Below are 19,266 nucleotides of genomic sequence, written 5' to 3'. Positions count from 1 at the left end.
AATATTGTAAAATCAATTAAAAAAAAACTAATTTTTTGTTTATTTACAAACTTATTTGGAATTGAAGTTAAAAAGTCAATTAATTAAAAATTTATTTTGTTTAATTGTCGAAAAAAGAATAAAATTATTCAAAGTTATTTTGTATTTTTTATTTAATTTTATTTTCATTCCTATACCTTGTTATGATGTGTAGCAGAAATAATATCAATTAAAAAAAAAGAAATAAAAAAGCCAAATGAATTTTATTATTGTAATTTTGATAATTATTAAATTAATGCACTTTATTATGTATGTACATTGATGGTATAAAATTATCGTATTAATAATCACTTGAGTAATTTAAATATGGAAAAAATTAAAATTAAATGAATTAACTTCTTGGTGTTGTGCTGCTATTACCAGGTGCAACAGACATTTCAATTAATTGTGTATCACGTTGTTGGGACTGTAAAAGAAATCCTTTTTTTTTAAATGATTTTTCATTAACTAATTCAAGAAGACCATCAACAGCACCAGCTGAATCATCAACTTTGACTTGTATTTGATGTTTATATATTGCTGAACGTAATAATAACATTCTTGTACGTCTTTGATAATCTTTACCAATGTTTATTGATTTTTCAAATGTTGTACTACGTTGATCAACATCTTTTGCATACAATATCTAGAAAAAAAATTATAATTATGATAATAATAAATATAAATAAATATAATTAAATATTTATATTACCTTGTTGTGAGAATCAATTCTTGCTTGTATTTGTCCATCAAGAATAAGTTGCATAAGTTCATCTTCAAGTGCTGGTACACTACGATTAAATGCAACAGCCATTTTTCTCATATCAGCACTTAAATATGGACCAAAATATTGTATAAGTGCTCTATTACGTATTTGTGTATATAATACATTAACATGTGGTGCAATATACATATCTAATAATATATTATCTTTGATTTCATCCAATAATTTTAAACATGATGCATATTTTGATTCATAAAATTTAAATATAATATCACGTAATTGTGGTTCAAGTTCAAGAAATAATTTAAATGAACTACTAAATATAACTTGTTTTTGTAATTCAGGTCTATCAAATGTTGCTAATGCACATAAACCACCATATAATGCAACATTACCAGTTGATAATAATTCTGGAAAATCACAATGATCAAGTGATGCTTGAAGAAAATGTTTTGCAGCCATTTTATATTTTCTCATAGCAAGTGATGCAAGACCAGCTGATACTTTTAATTTTGTTAATACAACTTGATTATTATTATCTTTACCATTACCATTTGTTTCAGTAGTAAATTCTGGTGCATTTTCAGCTTTAGCAACATATGTTAATACATGAGTCCAATTTTGTAAATATACTGATACTTTAATGACATTTAAACACATATTAACAACATGTTTACCACTTGTACAATAATCTCTTGCTCTTGAATAACATTTTAATGCATTACTAAGATCACCACAATCTAAATAATGATCACCGAGATCATCATGACCACGTCTTATACTTTCTTTTATTGAATTACTACGATAATTTTTTAAATCAGTATCAAGTTTTTCAAGTTTTAATGCTGCTTTTTTAGATTTTGATTCAACCCATGCTTGATTTAATGTTGGTATATCTTGAGCTGTTGATTGTGCAGCAATATCAGGTAATCCTGGTGTATTTATTGCTTGTAATAATTTTTTATGAAGTAACTGATACAATGATACATTGTATGTTGTCATTACATGATTTATTGCCATTTTAAGTGTTTCAACACGTAAACTTGGACAATGATCAGCAATGTAACTCAAACGATACAATTTTGCTAAACCATTATAACTATTTGCATAAACTTCAAGATCCTAAAATGTAAATTAAATATATTTTTTAGTTATTATATATTTTACATAAAAATTTAATGATATTATTTATATTTTTTTATTTTCATGTTTACCATTGTTGGATTTTCAACGACATATGGCTCTTCATCATTGTTGTCGTTATCTTCATTTGGTATATCAACTTGCATTGGCTCAATTGCATTTTGTTGTACAAATGAAAACATTTTAAATTGTTTATTTTACTTATTTCTTCAATGATTAAATAAACAAACGTTTTAGCTTTTTATTAATAATTTGTTCTCGTAACCGGCGTTGTTGTTGGAGAACAAAAAAGAAAATTAATCTGTCAACATTGATAACATAACCTTTTAATATTTGATCTTTTGTTTGTCTCTGATTAACAATATAATTTTTTTTACTATAAATTTAACATAATAATTACCTTCAAATTTAAAACCTCATTAACGAAAATTTTGATTAAATAATTGTCGTGTTATTCTTTTTCCTCTTTTTTTTTTTTTTTCATTCGCTGAAAATTTTTTTTGTTGTAACAAAAATGCGCAACTTGATGAATACGGTTATTATTATTATTTATTTTTTTTTTTTTTTTTTAGATTTGTAGTACATGGATAGTGGCGCTGTATATTCATCTGTTTTATTTTTAAATTTAATGAGGTTTTTTTTTAATTATTTTAGAGAAATATTGATAGAAAAATATCAAGCATAGAAATTTTCTAATCAAATATATGATCATGCAAAACAAAAAACTATTTACTCAAGTTTTTACATAAATAAACAAATTTTAATTAACTTGGTAAATATTTAAAAATTAAAAATAACATAAATTAAAAAGAAATATGTTATAAAATTAATTGTCAAAAAAATATGTTGAAACTTTGATTAATAACATCCTGGATAAGAACAGTTTGAATGGCATTTTAAAAGCTAATTTAGCATAAAAAAAAATATTAATAAAAGAAAAAAATTAAGTATATAAAAATTTTCTTATTTGGTCATAAAATGTTGCCTTTATACGTAAATATGACTAATTTTTATATGGGTCATAAAGACATCGGCTTATCACTCAATGTTACCACAATGTGTGTCTGTCAAGGTGGGTTTTTTTTTTTTTTTTTATTTTTAAATTTAGCTGTTATCTGTTTTTGTTTATGAAAATAGTCATTTTGTTTTATTTTTAAAGCTTTGATAGTTATGTGACGTCAATTGACCCAGGTGATTTATCAAAACTTGATAAAAAAAAAAATGGTATATATAGCAAGGTTGTTCAGAAAAAATGTTCATTTGGCTCGTCTAACTCCAAATTTGATTATCTACTTTTTTTTTTTTTTTTTTTTTATATCGAAATTTACTTGAAAATATTGATCATTCTAAAGTTCATCATTGATTCAAAATGAAATTACGTAAGTACAATGATTTAAAAAAATAAAATGTTTTAATTATTATATTAATTATTTGAAATAATATTTAAGCAATTACATCACTCGTTATTATTGCTGTCGGTTTTGGACTTTTTGGCTGGATCAATGCAACACCCTTGAGTACTGTTGATTCAGTGGAAAATTTTTCAAAGGTAAAAAATAAAATTGATTCAATTATTTTAAATTTCGAATAAATTGATTAAGAAAATATTTAAAAATTATTTATAAAAAAAAAAAAAAATACTTGAACAAAGACATAATTGACCTCATTTTTTTAAAAAAAAACACTTGTTTGTTCTATATGTATTTTAAAAGAAAAACCAACTCTATTCAATTATAAAGATAATTTTTTTTTTTTTTTTTTTTTTTTTTTTTTTTTTATCGTTATGAAAAAACACAAGATAAAAAAAAAAAAAAATAATATATGAAATGTTTTGTAATATGATGATTTTTAAAACGTAATTAATAATAATTTTAGGAAACATCGACATCATCAGATAATTTTTTAGTATACGTAAATTCAAGTGGATTATTTACACTTCCATTTTCTAAAAAAAATAAAAATTTATCAGAAATTGAAATAACTGACTCTTCAAGCTTTTCTGGTACATTTGATAGTAAAAATTCCCACAATAAAGAATTTACTATTAGTTGTGCAAATAATAATATTTATATTTTAAAAAAATCAAAAGAAGATGAAAGAAAAGTTCTCGATATAATAAATTACAATGATAATAATGAATTTAAAAGAATTAATCAAGTCTCTGATATGTTTAATAATGCAACATCAATAGCATCAGATAGGAAAACAGGAAATATTTATTGGATTGAATGTAACAATAAAAAACAATATTCAATTAAAGTTACAAATGAATCATTTAAAGAATCAAAATATATTATTAATCCACGTAAAGAAATTGCTATGAGTGTAATACATATTTATCCAAAACGAGAGTAAGTAAAAAATTTTAATTAATATTTATTTATTTCTTTTTTTATTTATTCAATTATTTTTTTAGCGAAATATTTTTTGCACATACTGAATTATGGTATTATTCAAATTATTCAACATCATTTAATCATCGTCCACAAGGTCTTTTTGATGGATTAAGAGACGAAATTTTTGTTGATTTTGCAATTGATTATGTACTTGATAAATTATGCTGGATTGCTTTGAATTATGAAAATTCTGAATTGAGTAAGTATCTATTATTTAAATCAATTTATTAATATTGAAAAGAAAAATAATATATATTTATTTTTGAATGATTTAGATTGTGTTGACATCAGTACTTCTTCACGACCAATAAATTCACAAGACGTTGTTTTTATCAAGGAGATTCCAAATTTTGCTACTAATTTAGCAGTATTTAATAATACATTTTACTGGATTGCATATGAGAGAAATGAGTAAGTTATTATTACAAAAATTTATATTGTTTAATTTTAAATAATTATCGTTATTATTTATTTTTTTTTTTATTATTTCTTTAGGGGAGTATTGTATTTTTACAATGGCCAAGATGAACCTGTTAAAGTAGTTGGTTCAAATCAAAATGATAGATTATCATTTCTTTCTTCAGATTGTTCACATTAATCTTATTAATGTTGAGCTATTATTTAATTATATTGTTCTTAATTTTTTTTTTTTGTCTTATTTTTTCAACAGAAATTATTCTAAAATAAAAAATTAATTTTTATATTAAAAATATTAATCAAGCTAATTTTATTTTTAAATTAAATACAAAATTTATTGTAAAATCTATAAATAAAAAAAATTAAATGTTAATGTATTCAGTGTACATAATTATTCCTCCAACAACTTTTTTTTTTTTTTTTAACAGTTAAATTAGCCATTAATTTTGTTGTTCTAGAAAATCAATAAAGTGACGAAATTATATTTTCATCTATCTCAAGTACACTCAAAAAGGTCAAATAATAATTATTATCTGCATAAAATTTATAAAATAAAAAATATATTTTTCAATTAATTTAATAACTGCAATAATTATCTCAAGTTTTTTCACAAAAATAATAAATCAAAACTTGGAAATTTTTATTTTAAATTATCAGATATTTTTATAATTTAGATTAATTTAATATGAAATAAAAACTTTTGAAAAAATAATATTTACATTTTTTTAAATTATGAAATTTATACATCACGCTTATTATTACCTTGTAAAAGAACATTGACACTGAATGTATCACCATGGTAACAGTGTTGACAACAAGTTAACAAACTTACCAAGAGACCATTCCATCAACAAAACATGCCAGTTGTTGGAATGTCCTGATATAGTCAGCTGATGTAATGAAAACAAGAAAAAAAAAACGACAAGAAAAAAAATAATATCAATAAACAATTAATTATCTAATTTAAAAAATTAAAAAAAAAAAAAACAAATAATTATGGATACAAAAATAAAAAATATTTCAACACCATTGTCATCAAACAAAACAAAAACAAAAAAATCATTACCATCTTGGCTCATGGAAATGACAGAGTAAGCTATTTTGTTTTTATATTTATTAAATTGCTAAATAATTAAAAAAATTATCTAAACTGTTAATTTATAAATAAATAAATTAAAAATCTATTTAAAAAAATAATAATCAAGTTTTTTATATTTTTTTTTCTTTTTGTTTTTAGAAATGACAGAAAATTAAAAAAAGATGTTTCAATGTCTAATGATAATTTGCCATTTGAAACAACATTATCCTCAAGTTTATCATTAAATGAAAAAAAAAAATATAATTATTCACATAGAAAATTAAGATTTGATAATAAAATTAATAATAATATTGAAATAATGCCAAAATGTCAAACACGACGTTTAACAGAATCAACATTAAAAAATAATTTACCATATGAAAAACGTAAATTAAGTTTAAATAATATACCATTAAAAAAAGAAATGTCAAGTTTATCATTACAAGAAAAAAAATATAATACTGTTAGAAAAAAATCAGTTGATATAACACCAAAACGTGAAAAAATTATTGAATTTGATTTACGTCAACAAGGTAATGTTTTCATTAAATTATATATTCAAAAATTTATTTAAAATATAATAATAATAATATTTTATATTTTAGATGATGAACTTGAAGATTTTGTCATTCCAGAATTACCATCAGGTCAATTATTAAAAATTAATATAATAAGTACTTGGGGAGATCGTCATTATGTTGGTTTAAATGGCATTGAAATATTTTCATCAACTGGTGAACCACCAGAAATTATCAAAGTAAAAATATAAAAAAAACAATATTTACATATTTAAAATATTATTTTATAATTAATATTTATAATTGTTAGATTTGGTACGAGTCAAGTGATGATCCAAATGATTTTCAACAACAAAATAACAATACAAATAATTTAATAAATGGAATTTATCGTACTCGTGATGATTTAAATATATGGAGAGTTCCATTTACAAGTGGAAATAATCACATAATATATATTAAATTTGCAAATATTATTAAAATTGGATTAATTAGAATATGGAATTATAATAAATCAAGAATACATTCTTATCAAGGTGCCAAAAATATTATTATAAAATTAGATAATTGTAGTATTTTTTCTGGTGAAATAGCACGTGCTTGTGGTGATATTGTTGGAAATATAAATTCATTTGGAGATGTAATATTTATATTTAATTTATTTAAATACATTTAATATGCTAATTTATTATTTATTTATTTATTTTTTCATTGTTACAGACTATTTTATTTACAATTGATGATAATATTTTAGAAATGATATCAATAAATGATACAAATTTTCTCGAATTTATTGATTCATCTTCTACAGAAGAAAAATCTTCTACAGCTGTAGATTTACGTCCTTCTACAGCTGCAACAGATTATCAAGTAACAAAACATACTATTTTTATAATTATTTAAAAGCATCTTGATATTTAATTTTACATATTTTTTTGTCAATATTAAATCTAGCTAGTTGAATCAAAAACAACAGAATATCTAGAAGAATCTATTCAATCATCAAGCAGTAATGATAAAAGTATGTCAATATCATGTAGAGAAATAAAATTAATATTATTATCAAACTGGAACTCTTCAGAAATGATTGGTAAAGAAAAAAAATTAATAATCACATCTAAAAGAATTTTAATACTCAAATAATAATGTATATATTTTTTTTTTTTTCATTCATTCAGGTCTTAATGGTATTGAAATAATGACTGATCATGGAGTAATACCCTCAAGCCAGATGTCCTTGTCATGTCAAGATGATAACGAAACAATCGATAGATTAATTGATGGAAATAACATGACAATGGAACCAAAATACATGTGGATATCAAGAAAAATTTTTGACATTGATATAACAATAATTATAACATTAAATGCTGAAGAATTTTTAACTGGAATCAGAATATGGAATTACAATGAGTCACTTGAGTCTTCATACTTTGGTGTAATTATTAAAAAATATATAATTTAAAATCATTTAAATAGTAAATAAAATTTTTTTTTATATATTATTTTATTACAGGTTAAACAAATGATGATTGAACTTGATGGAAAAAAATTATTTTCTGATGATTTTGAAGGTTTTGAGCTACGAAGAGCACCTGGATGTTGTCATTATAATTTTTGTCAAGAATTGAGTTTTATTAATGGACCAAGTAATATTATTAATAATAAAATTGAACAAAAAATTGAATTATTTGAAACACTTGATTGTGATTATGAAGCAACACCTGTTCCTCAAGGTTTTATTTATCAAATTTTAATATTTTCAACATGGGGTGATGCATATTACGTTGGCTTAAATGGAATTGAATTATTTGGAGCTCAAGGAGAGCAAATTTTTCTTACAAAAAAAAGTAATATAATTTTGTATTTTGTTAAATATACATACTTTTTATGCTAATAAATTTTTTTTTTTTATTTCAAGATATTGCTGCATATCCAGAAAGTGTTAATATAATTATGGGAATGGAAAATGATGTTAGAACACCAGATAAATTAATTGATGAAATTAATGATAATAATGAAGGACAACATTCATGGCTTGCACCAATTTTACCAGGTGAAATTAATAGAATTTATGTTATATTTGATTATCCAGTTGCAGTGTCAATGATTAGAATTTGGAATTATTTAAAAACACCTAGAAGAAGAGTCAAAGAATTTGGGGTAAATTTTTAAATTAATTATTAATTTATAAATTTTATTATTATATTTATAAATTAAACATAATATTTTTTAGATATTTGTTGATGATTTACTGGTGTATAATGGTTCTTTAGAAAAAGATGATACACATGGAGAAATTCATTTTAGTACAAATGATAATAGTAATTTTTATAGTCCAATGAAAAAACCAAAAACGTAAGTTAATTAATTGAAAAAAATATAAAATTAATACTTGAAAAATAATATAATTTAAATAAATGTAAAAAAAAAAAAATAATTTGTTTGTTTTTCAGATCAGAGCAAGAAATTCATTTATTAAATTTTGAAAATATTGCAACACTTGGAAGTGATGATCAACCTGATCCTTTACTACGACCATTTACTTCAAATATGCCAAAAAATTCACGCAATTATTATGCAATATAAATTTAATTATTATAAAACTTGTAAAATGTATATATATTCTTTTTGATAGATAAAAATTTCAAATATTATTTATTTTATGTTTGTCATCTTTGTCACAAATTTTTTTATATATCCAAAATACAATCTACAATTTTTTTATAATTGAGTAAAAAACACTTGTTGTCTCGAAAAATAATTTAATTTAATTTAATTTTAAACAAGAGGAAATGCCATTTTTTTTTCTTTAGTTCTTGATATGTATACAGTGCGCTGTGTTTTATATTATTATTATTATTTTTTTTTTTAATGTTTTTAATAACCTAATCTTCTTATATGTAATTTATAAAAACGTGTTACACTTGACGTAAACAAATCAACAAATAAATATTTATATGTATATTAATTATAAATAAATATACATAACAAGTAAGTTATTCAATTAATAAAGTGTGTAATTAATAAAATAACTTGTTGTGTTAATTAATGATTTTTTAAAATATCAATTTGTAGAATTGCATAATGTCAAGCTGGAAAAAAGCAGCCAAAACTGGCCAAAAAACTCATCGAGAACGACATCAACCAGAGGCAAGAAACTTTTTGGGTATTTTAGAAAAGAAAAAAGATTACAAGCTTCGTGCAAATGATTATAATGAAAAACAAGCTGCCTTGAAACTTTTACGTAAACGTGCACAAAATAAAAATCCAGATGAATTTTATTTTCACATGATTAATTCGAAAATTGATCATGGTGGTGTGCACAGAGAAAAAGATAAAAAAGAAGAACACACACCAGAACAAATTAAATTAATGGAAACACAAGATCTCAAGTATGTTGCTTACAAAAGACATTTAGAAGCTAAAAAAATTGAAAAATTACAGAGTCAATTACATCTACTTGATGCAGCAAATGTTACCAAAAATCAACATATATTTTTTGTTGATGATACTAAAGAAGAAAAAAATTTTGATCTTGCTAAAAAACTAGACACTCATCCAGATTTATTAAATAGACGTACCAACAGACCAAGATTATCACGTATCAAAGACTTGAAATTACCTGATTTAAGTCAAGCAACTATTGCTAAATTTGAGCAACAAAAACATATGAGCTATACGGAATTACGTAAACGTATTGATCGAGAAAATGCGCTTACTGTTGTACAAGAAAAACTTGAAGCAAGACGAGCCATTAAAGAAAAAAGAATCACCAGACCAAAAACAATACGTCAAGGAAGTCAACAACATGCTCCAATTTATAAATGGCCATATGAACGTAAACGATAATAATTGTAATTTATCAGTTAAATATAATATAATTTTATTAATAAATTTTCTTTCTTTTGTTTTTATTAATTATTACCTTGAGCATTAATAATACAATATTTTTATGCAATTATGTTTTTTTTAATACATTGCTGTTTTTTTATCGCCGTCGACAGCATCACAACATGAACATCAGCCCAAATACTATCCAGTCAGCTGTGTTTGACATATTAACATGTTATGAAAAACAAAAAAATGTCAAGTGTTTATGTGTAAACAATGAATAATAATAATAATAAAATCTAAAATTCTGTAATATTGAATTTAAATAAATAATTAAAAATGGATATTTTAAATAAAGATTTAAACATTCCTCTAAAATATATGCATAAAATTGACAATAAAATATCAATAATTGCTCATAAAAATTGGTTATTAAATTTTAAAAAAATTGGTAAAAATAATTTTTACACTCATGAAGAATTATCAACAGATGAAATTGAAGCTCAACCAAGTCTAGATGAATTAGGTAAAAATTGGACCAAATTATATGCTAAAATATATGATAAAAAATTTATAAATACAATTCCACTACCAAGAGATAAACATTCTACAAGTTCAAAAGTACAATCAGATTTAACATTTCCTCAACTTCTTCGTTATGTTTCCGAGACAAATTATCGTAATTTATGGAAAGACTCATATAAAAAATATTCAAGTCCATGGAATCCAGTTGATAATCAAAAAGAACAATCTCTATTAACACCAAGTATCACTGACACATCAGTTATGCATCAAGTACTTTCACGTTTATATGGTTGTCCATTGGTTTATTTAGAAAATGGTAATATTGTTTCAATAAATCCAGCATCAATAAATCCAAGAACACATTGTAATTTGGTACCAGCAATAATAACAATTGAAACACAAACATCATTTATAATTTTTTATGAACAAACAACAAAATATTCATTACAAGAATGTGTTATGTTTAGTCCAGCAGCATTATCAACTGGCTATAGTATACCATTATTTTTAGTATATCAATTATTAAAATTATCAAGAGATCTTCATGATTCTGGTTTAGTACTTGGTGAAATAAATTTAAGTGACATACTAATTTTAGATAATTATACTATTCAAGTATTTCCAAAATTAGATGACAATATTTATTTAAAAAATCATCATAATAATGTTGATGATAATGATGATGATAAAAAAAAAAATACATTTTATAAAACAAATTCAACATCTAGACAATTTAATTTATCAAATATAAAACCATTTGATTTTGGTTTAAATGAAAAAATTGAAGATTTATGTCAACAATGGATTAATGGACAATTAAGTAATTTTGATTATTTAACATCAATTAATAATTTAGCTGGACGTAAATTTGGTGATCCAAGTTGTCATCATGTTATGCCATGGGTTACTGATTTTTCATCAAGAAATGGTAAAAATTGGCGTGATTTAAGTAAATCAAAATATAGATTAAATAAAGGTGATAGACAACTTGATTTAACATTTGATACACAACAAACAAATGAAGTTGGACATCATATTTCTGATGTATTATCCGAAATAACATATTATGTTTATTTATCAAGACGTTATCAAAAAAATGTACTTTGTAAACATGTTAGATCACAATGGGTACCTGGTGAATATCCAGTATCAATTCAACGTTTACAAGAATGGAGTCCAGATGAATGTATACCACAATTTTTTATTGATCCAAATGTATTTAAAGTAAGTTGTATTTTAAAATATAATATATAAATTTATCAATAACAACATGATAATAATTATATTATTTTTTTTCATAGTCAATTCATGAAGATTTACCAGATTTAGAATTACCAAGTTGGGCACGTTCACCCGAGGATTTTATAGAAATACATAGAGAAGCATTAGAGAGTCATTACGTATCAGAAAGATTACATCAATGGATTGATTTAACATTTGGCTACAAGTATGATTGTAATTTTTAAATTGGCTAATTGTTATTTATTAATATTATTTTTATTTTTTGTATACAGATTATCTGGTGCTGCAGCAATTAAATCAAAAAATGTTTGTCTACAACTTGTTGATAAACACACGAGTTTAACAAATTCTGGTGTTGTTCAATTATTTAATTATCCTCATCCACAAAAAATTGTACCATCACCATATTGGAGTAAAATAGCACCACGTTTTTGTCTATCGAATGTCAAATCTTCACCAAGTATGTTGATCAACACAAAAAAAAAAAAAAAACTTGTCACTTAATTATTAAATTGATTATAATCTTTTTATTTTTTTAAATTTTTTCATATAGAAAATGAACGAAATGAACAAAAGAGTGAAGATGAAGATCATAGTTCTGGTTTTGATGAAGAAGAATTATCAGTTACAACTGTTAATGTTGCAAGATCATCACCATTAGCACTTAGTCGTTTATTAAGTAGATCACGTAGTTCTTTACAAACAAATGAAGATAGTCCACGAATTGAAAAACCACAAACAATACATTTACCAAAAGATTATAATCCAATTGCAGCATTACAACATGTTGAAGCAACTCATACATTTATGAATAAAATAACATATAAAATTTATGAACCAAAAATTATAAATCAAATTGATTCATCAAATTATCGTCAAATTGTTGCAACAGCAAGAATAAAAGAACAACAAATTATTGGCTGTTTAATTGTTGAAATATTTATGCCAGATAAATTTCGTGGTATAACAACAAATAAAAATTCATTTACACGTAGATTTGAAACATGTAAAAATGTATTAAATCAATTTTCTGATTCATTACCAAAATGTATTAAAAATTCAGTTGGTTTATTATTACAAGTTGATGTTATACCAAAAACTTATGGTATAATAAATACAGATAAAATAAATCTAAATAATGAAATATTTAAATATCCAACAATTACATATATGGGATTACCACCACCATCATCTCATCAATTTTTACAATCAATACTTTCAAATAATTTATTTCCATCAACAAAATATTTTCAAAAACTTTATAGTATCATTGAAATGCTACAAGAATATAAAAATATTATTAAACAATTAAATTATGTATTAACGGATAATGATCCAAAAGAAAATATAGCAAAAATGAAAATTGAATATTTATGTAAAATAAGTGAAAGTAAAGTTAAATCATTATTTAGAGAATTTGAAAAATTATTTCCATATTTAGAAAATTCAATGGAATCAAGTATACAATTAATTGTACCACATATACGTGAAATTATGAATGAACCATATTGTTGTGTACTTGGAGCATGGTATTTATTTGATTCAATAGCTAAAATACTTGGACCAAAAGATACATCAAAAATTTTTTTAACATCAATTATTAAAATTTATGAAAATGGATCAATACTTGATTGTAATCCATATGCAAATTCATTACCACATGAAACACTTGCTAAATTTAAATCAATGAGATTATATCATAGAAGTTTTTTATTGAGATTAATGGTACGTTTAGGTCTTAAAAAATTTTTAGATAATTTTATAACACCTTTAGTTGAAGCAGTTGGTGGTTATCGTGATTATCCACAAGGTTCATTAATTTATAATCAACAATCGAAATTTGGTAATTTAAAAACATGTTATTTAAATGGTAATTTAAATGATATTGATATAATTTTATCACCACTTGATGAAGATTCATCTGTTGATTCAGAAAATAATATAACACCAACAATTGTTATGACACCACCAGATAATGATATTGAAGAAGTATTTACAATGGAAACTGAAGAACCAACAAAGTCATCATCATCATCATCTCCACCAACACCAACAATTGATTTATCATTAAATATAACTGATGATATTATTGATGATACTATTAAACAATCAACATCATCATCATCATCAACACCATCTGGAGTCATTAAATCCCCAACAATTCCTATACCAAAATCAGATTTAAAAAGTATTGGTTGTCTTATTGGAAGTAAAACATCTAGTGAAGATATACCAGCATCTTGTTCATATAATAATCAATCAAGTTTTACATTAGAAACAGATAAATTAAAAACAATTGATCTATCAAATGAACAAGCTAAAAATTCAGATGAAGAATTAAATATATCTTTATCATCATCAACATCATCATCTGCTTCATTAACATCATCATCAAATAAAAATATTAATAATAATTTAATACAAGAATCAAAAGTTTCAGATATGAGTGCAGAATCTGTTATTTGGTTATCACATAGACTTGGACCTGTTCTTACTGCTCGTCATTTATCACGTAATCTTTTACGTATGCTTACTCTTTGTTATACTGGAAAATTAAATTTAACACCAATTGATATAAATGATAAAAATAATATATTAACTGGTGATATTAATGCAATAAAAGTACTTGAATGTTTAACAGCAATATCAAATTTATATGGTGAACAAATGATATTATTACAATATTTTAGTCATATGGCTGAATTATTAATACTTTGTAAACGTAAATTAACACCAAATCTTGAAGGTGGTATTTTTTCATGTTTAGCATTATTAAATCATGTTACACAATATCTAAGTGATACATTACTCATTGAATCAATCAGTGAAATAATTGTTAAATCAATACTTTATCCAACAGTTAAAATATTATCAACAACAAAATATACATTTCCATCTGGTTATTTAGCAAGAAAAACATTAGCTAATAAATATCTTGATGTATTATCAAATTTAAGTATACGTCTTGGTGTATCAACAACAAAAACCCATTTATTTATACCAATACAAAAATTTTTTTTATCATTTGATAAAATTTATCAAAATAATAATATTGAACAAGAATTAAATATAAATAATAAAACATCATCTTATTCACCACCAATTGATGATTCATCCATAAAAAATACACAAATAAATAAAGCACATGAAGAAATTAAACAAGTATTTACACCATCACTTGCACATAAAGGATATTTATTATTATATAGAAATCTTGATGAAACAACAATGAATGATATATTAAAAAATCATCAATTAATACGTGATTTATGTGATGAACATGAAAAATCATTGCCAAATGATTTTCATAATAATAATAAAACAGAAATAATAAATCAAACAACAACAACAACAACAGATGATTGTCAAATAAATGATGACAATATTATTACACGTGGAATTGTTAGTTTTGGTAATATGACACTTGTTGGTAATCGTATTGAAGTTGGTGATAATTTAGATGCAACAAATCGTGAATTAAATAATTTAACAAATGGTCGTCAATTACGTGGTAATTGGCTTGCATATTGGGAGCATGAAATTGGAAGAGCTGATAAAGATTTAACATTTAATATTAAACAAATTAAATTACAAAATTTTTTTGGTCATACAAATAGTGTAAGATGTTTAAATGTATTAGATAATGAAAATAGTTTTATGAGTGGTGGAAGAGATAAAACAGTTAAATTATGGAGTATACGTAGTCAAGGTGATGGTAATACTGTATCATCATGTCAATATACATATACAGGACATAAAAAATCAATATTATCAATTAAATTTTTAGAATCATTAAGATATGCTGTAACATGTGATGGTTCTGTACATTGTTGGGATCCATTTATGGGTTCATTATTAGGTTGTCCAGAAAGTTCAAAACCAACAATTATTAATACAATTGCAACAAGTAATCCACCATCAACATCAATACTTGTTGCAACAACTGATATTACACTTAAAATAATTGATTGTCGAATATTTCAATATGTCAATGAGCTCAAAGTATCAATGAATCCAACTGGTTTAATAAGATGTATATCAATATCACCAAATGGTAATTGGGTTGCACTTGGTCAAGCATCTGGTTTTATAACAATTATTGATATACGTACTGGACTTATTATTGCATCATGGAAAGGACATGAATGTGAAATATTACAACTTGAAGCTATTGATGATATGACTATTGTAACTTCATCACTTGATCAAACAATTGCTGTATGGAATACAATTGATGGAAAATTAAAATATCATTTAAAAGGACCAACTGAACCAGTACATTGTATGAATATTTATGAAAAACAATTAATAACTGGTACAACAGCAAATAGAATTGGTGTTCATACTGGTGTTGATAATAATTCAAATTATTCATCATCAAAATTAAGAAGTGATGTATTTAAAGGAGTTCTTACAGCTATGACTATTTTACCATTGAATAAACTTTTATTACTTGGAGCTGATAATGGTGGAATTACATTATTATGTTGATTTTAAAAAATAATTATAATCCATTTGTATTATTAAATTATATATTATAATAATAATAAAATATAATATTTATTTGTTAGTAACTAATTTAATTATATTAAAAATATTTATTTACATTCCAATATCAGTACGTGTTTGAAGAACCATTAATGCTGTTTCTGTTGACATTTTATAAACACCAATATCAGCTAAAATTTCTTTACCATTATTTTCATCATCATCACCATTAGAAATTGCTTCAATCATAAGCATTGCTGAACCCAATAATGTATTTAATAATATACAACTTTCTCTCATTAATGGAAAATATGATTCTGGCTTAATACAATAAATACCAAATAATGTAAATAAATTTTTAGTTATATCAAATTTTAGCTGTGCTGCACCACCAACATTAAATTTATTATTTAAAACAAGTTCATTAAAAAGATATATATCTAATTTTTTAGCAATAATTTTACATGTTAATTTAAATATTGGTAATGCAAGTACTTGATGTAAATCATGTAATTTTAATGATAATTCTTGAAACATTAAACATCCACTTTGTGTTAATGATAATGATGATACTTGTTTTTCATTTTGCATTGAAAACCATTTATCAATAATATATGTTTTACTTTTATTTTTAATATCAATAAATATTGATTCACAAATTTCATTTATTAATTCATTTTCAAGACGTTTAAGTAATCCAATAGCATCATCAAATATTGTACTATTTTCATCATCTTCATTATCAATAATAATATTATCTTGTGATAAAGCATTTGCTACTTCAACAGCATCACGTTTATTTTTAAAAAAATTTAATTGTAAATAATGTACAGTAACACCCCATTCAATTAATACACTTGATACATAATTTAATGAATTTAATATTTTTGGTATTAATGATTTTAATGGATCATGACAATGTTCTTGATGTAATAATTGTAATAATCTAACTCTCCAATCATCAATTAATTCTAATTGTAATTCTAAAAATTGTAATCTATGTCCTGGTTGTGGTAAATGTTTATATCTATCACATATTGTTATTAATAATGTTAAAAAACCATCAGCACATTCAGTTATTTTCATTTCATCAGTATCATATGGATCAATTTTTTGCCATGCTGTTGTTGCACTTAATATACTATCCATTTTTTCAGTAGCATATTTTTTTTCCATATTAATCCATTTTGAAAATATTTGTGCTTGTGTTAATACAAATACAGTTGCTGGTTGATTTGATGGATATAATAATGTATCTCTAAGTTCTCTTTCAAAACCCAATGCTTCATCAACAAAATGACCAAATAAAGCATCATCATATTGTACAATTTGTAATTCAGAATGTAATTTTTCAACAGCAAGCTGTACTAAACCTCTCATAAATTCAATTTTTCCATGTATATGAGAAAAACCAGATGAATCAATAACTGGCTGTACATTATTATCAATCCATTTTTCATGATCTTTTATCCATGTTAATATTTGTGTAAAAAACCATTCTGGTTTATCACGTCTATTTGTTTGTTTATTACCACTAAAATGATATATAAATCTTTGTTTTAATGGACGAATTAATAATGATATTGGTAAACATACTGGTGTAAAATCAGTTAATAAAACTGATTTAACTGTTGTTCCATGTTTTTCATCTGGTAATTGTAATTGTAATAAATATTCAGTTAAAATTTTAAATCTTATTATTGTATCTGGTAGAGGTGTTACAATAGCTGATACATTTTTACCACAAAATGGCCATTTTAAAGTTTTTAATATATCCATATATTCATTTGATAATTTATCTTTTAATATATTATGCCAATAATGTAATGTTTCATGAACATAATGTAATAAATTTTTACATAATGATGTTTCAATTTGATAACTAATATCAACTAAATTTATATAAAGTGATATCATTGATTCATCATCACAAATATCCATTGATGTTTCCATTTCATTACTTATATCTTCAATATTTTGTAAAAATTTTAAATAACATAATGATTTTTCTAATTCTTCAATATTATTTATGTCATTTTGTACATCTTTTGTTTTATTATCTTCAATTAATACTTTATTTATTTTTTCAAGTAAATTATTTGATTTTTTTATTGGTTTTTCAAATTCTAATTTTATATTATCAACATTTAAAAATAATTTTGATGGTGTTTCTGTTGATGCCATTGTCAACTGTAATTAATTATTTCAAATTAATTTAGATTATTTTATTATAAATAACAATAATAAAAAAATACGCACCGATTCTTTAATATTTTTTTTTTCAATAACCAGCTGCTCATGAAAATTTTTTATATTATCTAAATTTTTAATGTCATCACCAAATACTTCATTAAATTTTTCAATTACTTTTTGTTTAATATCCATTTTAAATTAATTTTTTTTTTTTCGTTTTGTTTTTATAAATAAATAGTATCATCTGTCAGCTAGTAGAATTCGAGTTATTAATTATTATCAACAATTAAAAATACAATACATTGACAGGCAGAACTTTTATTTGTTTATTTACTTTTTTTTTTTTTTTTTATTACATGTCAATGGCGCTGTAACTTGAGCGGCAACAATAACAAATTTTTTTCATAATAAATTTCTGGGAATTTCTCACACATATGTATTCCAATTTCCGGAGACGTTAATGAAAAAAAAAAAAAAAAAGCCACGTGTAGCAAAGTATACTCCAAAAAAAAAAAAACATTAAGAAAAACTGAAAAACAATTTATCAAGTTTAAAAAAAAAATTGTTAAATAATTATGTAATTTAAATAAATAATTTTACAATGTATAATAAAAAATTATAATAAATAAATAACGAAAAAATTTGAATTCCAAGAATCGCCATTTTGTTTATCATAAAAAAAATGCCATG

The 19,266-nt window shown here is 23.2% G+C and overlaps 6 protein-coding genes across 6 annotated transcripts; 4 read left to right on the top strand and 2 right to left on the bottom strand.

Annotated features, from left to right (window-relative positions):
* Window positions 1-236: 236 nt before the first annotated feature.
* LOC122852602 (COP9 signalosome complex subunit 1-like) lies at window positions 237-2,419 on the bottom strand. Its single transcript, XM_044152501.1, has 4 exons — window positions 2,286-2,419; window positions 1,957-2,186; window positions 731-1,864; window positions 237-664 (listed from the first exon to the last, which is right to left on the bottom strand). The coding sequence occupies exons 2-4, from the start codon at window positions 2,065-2,067 to the stop codon at window positions 371-373; spliced, it is 1,539 nt and encodes a 512-aa protein (XP_044008436.1). The 5' UTR covers window positions 2,068-2,186; window positions 2,286-2,419; the 3' UTR covers window positions 237-370.
* An 835-nt stretch (window positions 2,420-3,254) lies between these two features.
* Window positions 3,255-4,879, top strand: LOC122851016. Its single transcript, XM_044150063.1, has 6 exons — window positions 3,255-3,264; window positions 3,334-3,434; window positions 3,761-4,236; window positions 4,302-4,480; window positions 4,557-4,692; window positions 4,777-4,879. Exons 1-6 carry the CDS (start codon window positions 3,255-3,257, stop codon window positions 4,877-4,879), a joined length of 1,005 nt encoding a protein of 334 aa, XP_044005998.1.
* A 694-nt stretch (window positions 4,880-5,573) lies between these two features.
* Window positions 5,574-8,883, top strand: LOC122851015 (katanin-interacting protein-like). The gene is made up of 11 exons (XM_044150062.1): window positions 5,574-5,789; window positions 5,936-6,309; window positions 6,382-6,533; window positions 6,605-6,934; window positions 7,015-7,164; window positions 7,249-7,384; window positions 7,473-7,732; window positions 7,811-8,144; window positions 8,216-8,457; window positions 8,531-8,652; window positions 8,751-8,883. The coding sequence occupies exons 1-11, from the start codon at window positions 5,695-5,697 to the stop codon at window positions 8,881-8,883; spliced, it is 2,328 nt and encodes a 775-aa protein (XP_044005997.1). The 5' UTR covers window positions 5,574-5,694.
* A 311-nt stretch (window positions 8,884-9,194) lies between these two features.
* Window positions 9,195-10,211, top strand: LOC122852610 (probable U3 small nucleolar RNA-associated protein 11). Its single transcript, XM_044152512.1, has 2 exons — window positions 9,195-9,288; window positions 9,373-10,211. The coding sequence occupies exon 2, from the start codon at window positions 9,382-9,384 to the stop codon at window positions 10,144-10,146; it is 765 nt and encodes a 254-aa protein (XP_044008447.1). The 5' UTR covers window positions 9,195-9,288; window positions 9,373-9,381; the 3' UTR covers window positions 10,147-10,211.
* Window positions 10,212-10,467: 256 nt separating this feature from the next.
* LOC122852590 (WD repeat-containing protein 81) lies at window positions 10,468-16,386 on the top strand. Its single transcript, XM_044152486.1, has 4 exons — window positions 10,468-11,877; window positions 11,955-12,100; window positions 12,168-12,355; window positions 12,449-16,386. Exons 1-4 carry the CDS (start codon window positions 10,468-10,470, stop codon window positions 16,384-16,386), a joined length of 5,682 nt encoding a protein of 1,893 aa, XP_044008421.1.
* LOC122852595 (RAD50-interacting protein 1) lies at window positions 16,322-18,909 on the bottom strand. The gene is made up of 2 exons (XM_044152490.1): window positions 18,643-18,909; window positions 16,322-18,573 (listed from the first exon to the last, which is right to left on the bottom strand). Exons 1-2 carry the CDS (start codon window positions 18,766-18,768, stop codon window positions 16,498-16,500), a joined length of 2,202 nt encoding a protein of 733 aa, XP_044008425.1. The 5' UTR covers window positions 18,769-18,909; the 3' UTR covers window positions 16,322-16,497.
* Window positions 18,910-19,266: the final 357 nt, after the last annotated feature.

The sequence above is a fragment of the Aphidius gifuensis genome, linkage group LG3 (assembly GCF_014905175.1).
Source record: "Aphidius gifuensis isolate YNYX2018 linkage group LG3, ASM1490517v1, whole genome shotgun sequence".
In the NCBI taxonomy this organism is placed as follows: Eukaryota; Metazoa; Arthropoda; class Insecta; order Hymenoptera; family Braconidae; genus Aphidius; species Aphidius gifuensis.
The sequence above is the reverse complement of the archived record's forward strand: the minus strand, read 5'-3'. Positions and strand labels throughout refer to the sequence as shown.

Bases quoted from the DNA above. Each gene is read 5' to 3' on its own strand.
- LOC122851016 (XM_044150063.1), top strand. The intron at 4,237-4,301 runs GTAAGTAAAAAA...TTATTTTTTTAG, and splicing joins CATATTTATCCAAAACGAGA to CGAAATATTTTTTGCACATA. The intron at 4,481-4,556 runs GTAAGTATCTAT...TGAATGATTTAG, and splicing joins TTATGAAAATTCTGAATTGA to ATTGTGTTGACATCAGTACT.
- LOC122852602 (XM_044152501.1), bottom strand. From the start codon at position 2,067: ATGTTTTCATTTGTACAACAAAATGCAATTGAGCCAATGCAAGTTGAT. The intron at 1,865-1,956 runs GTAAACATGAAA...TTTACATTTTAG, and splicing joins TCGTTGAAAATCCAACAATG to GATCTTGAAGTTTATGCAAA. The intron at 665-730 runs GTAATATAAATA...TTTTTTTTCTAG, and splicing joins GAATTGATTCTCACAACAAG to ATATTGTATGCAAAAGATGT.
- LOC122852590 (XM_044152486.1), top strand. From the start codon at position 10,468: ATGGATATTTTAAATAAAGATTTAAACATTCCTCTAAAATATATGCAT. The intron at 12,101-12,167 runs GTATGATTGTAA...TTTTGTATACAG, and splicing joins GATTTAACATTTGGCTACAA to ATTATCTGGTGCTGCAGCAA. The intron at 12,356-12,448 runs GTATGTTGATCA...TTTTTCATATAG, and splicing joins GAATGTCAAATCTTCACCAA to AAAATGAACGAAATGAACAA.
- LOC122851015 (XM_044150062.1), top strand. From the start codon at position 5,695: ATGGATACAAAAATAAAAAATATTTCAACACCATTGTCATCAAACAAA. The intron at 7,165-7,248 runs GTAACAAAACAT...TATTAAATCTAG, and splicing joins CAGCTGCAACAGATTATCAA to CTAGTTGAATCAAAAACAAC. The intron at 8,145-8,215 runs GTAATATAATTT...TTTTATTTCAAG, and splicing joins AATTTTTCTTACAAAAAAAA to ATATTGCTGCATATCCAGAA.
- LOC122852595 (XM_044152490.1), bottom strand. From the start codon at position 18,768: ATGGATATTAAACAAAAAGTAATTGAAAAATTTAATGAAGTATTTGGT. The intron at 18,574-18,642 runs GTGCGTATTTTT...AATTAATTACAG, and splicing joins AAAAAAATATTAAAGAATCG to TTGACAATGGCATCAACAGA.
- LOC122852610 (XM_044152512.1), top strand. From the start codon at position 9,382: ATGTCAAGCTGGAAAAAAGCAGCCAAAACTGGCCAAAAAACTCATCGA.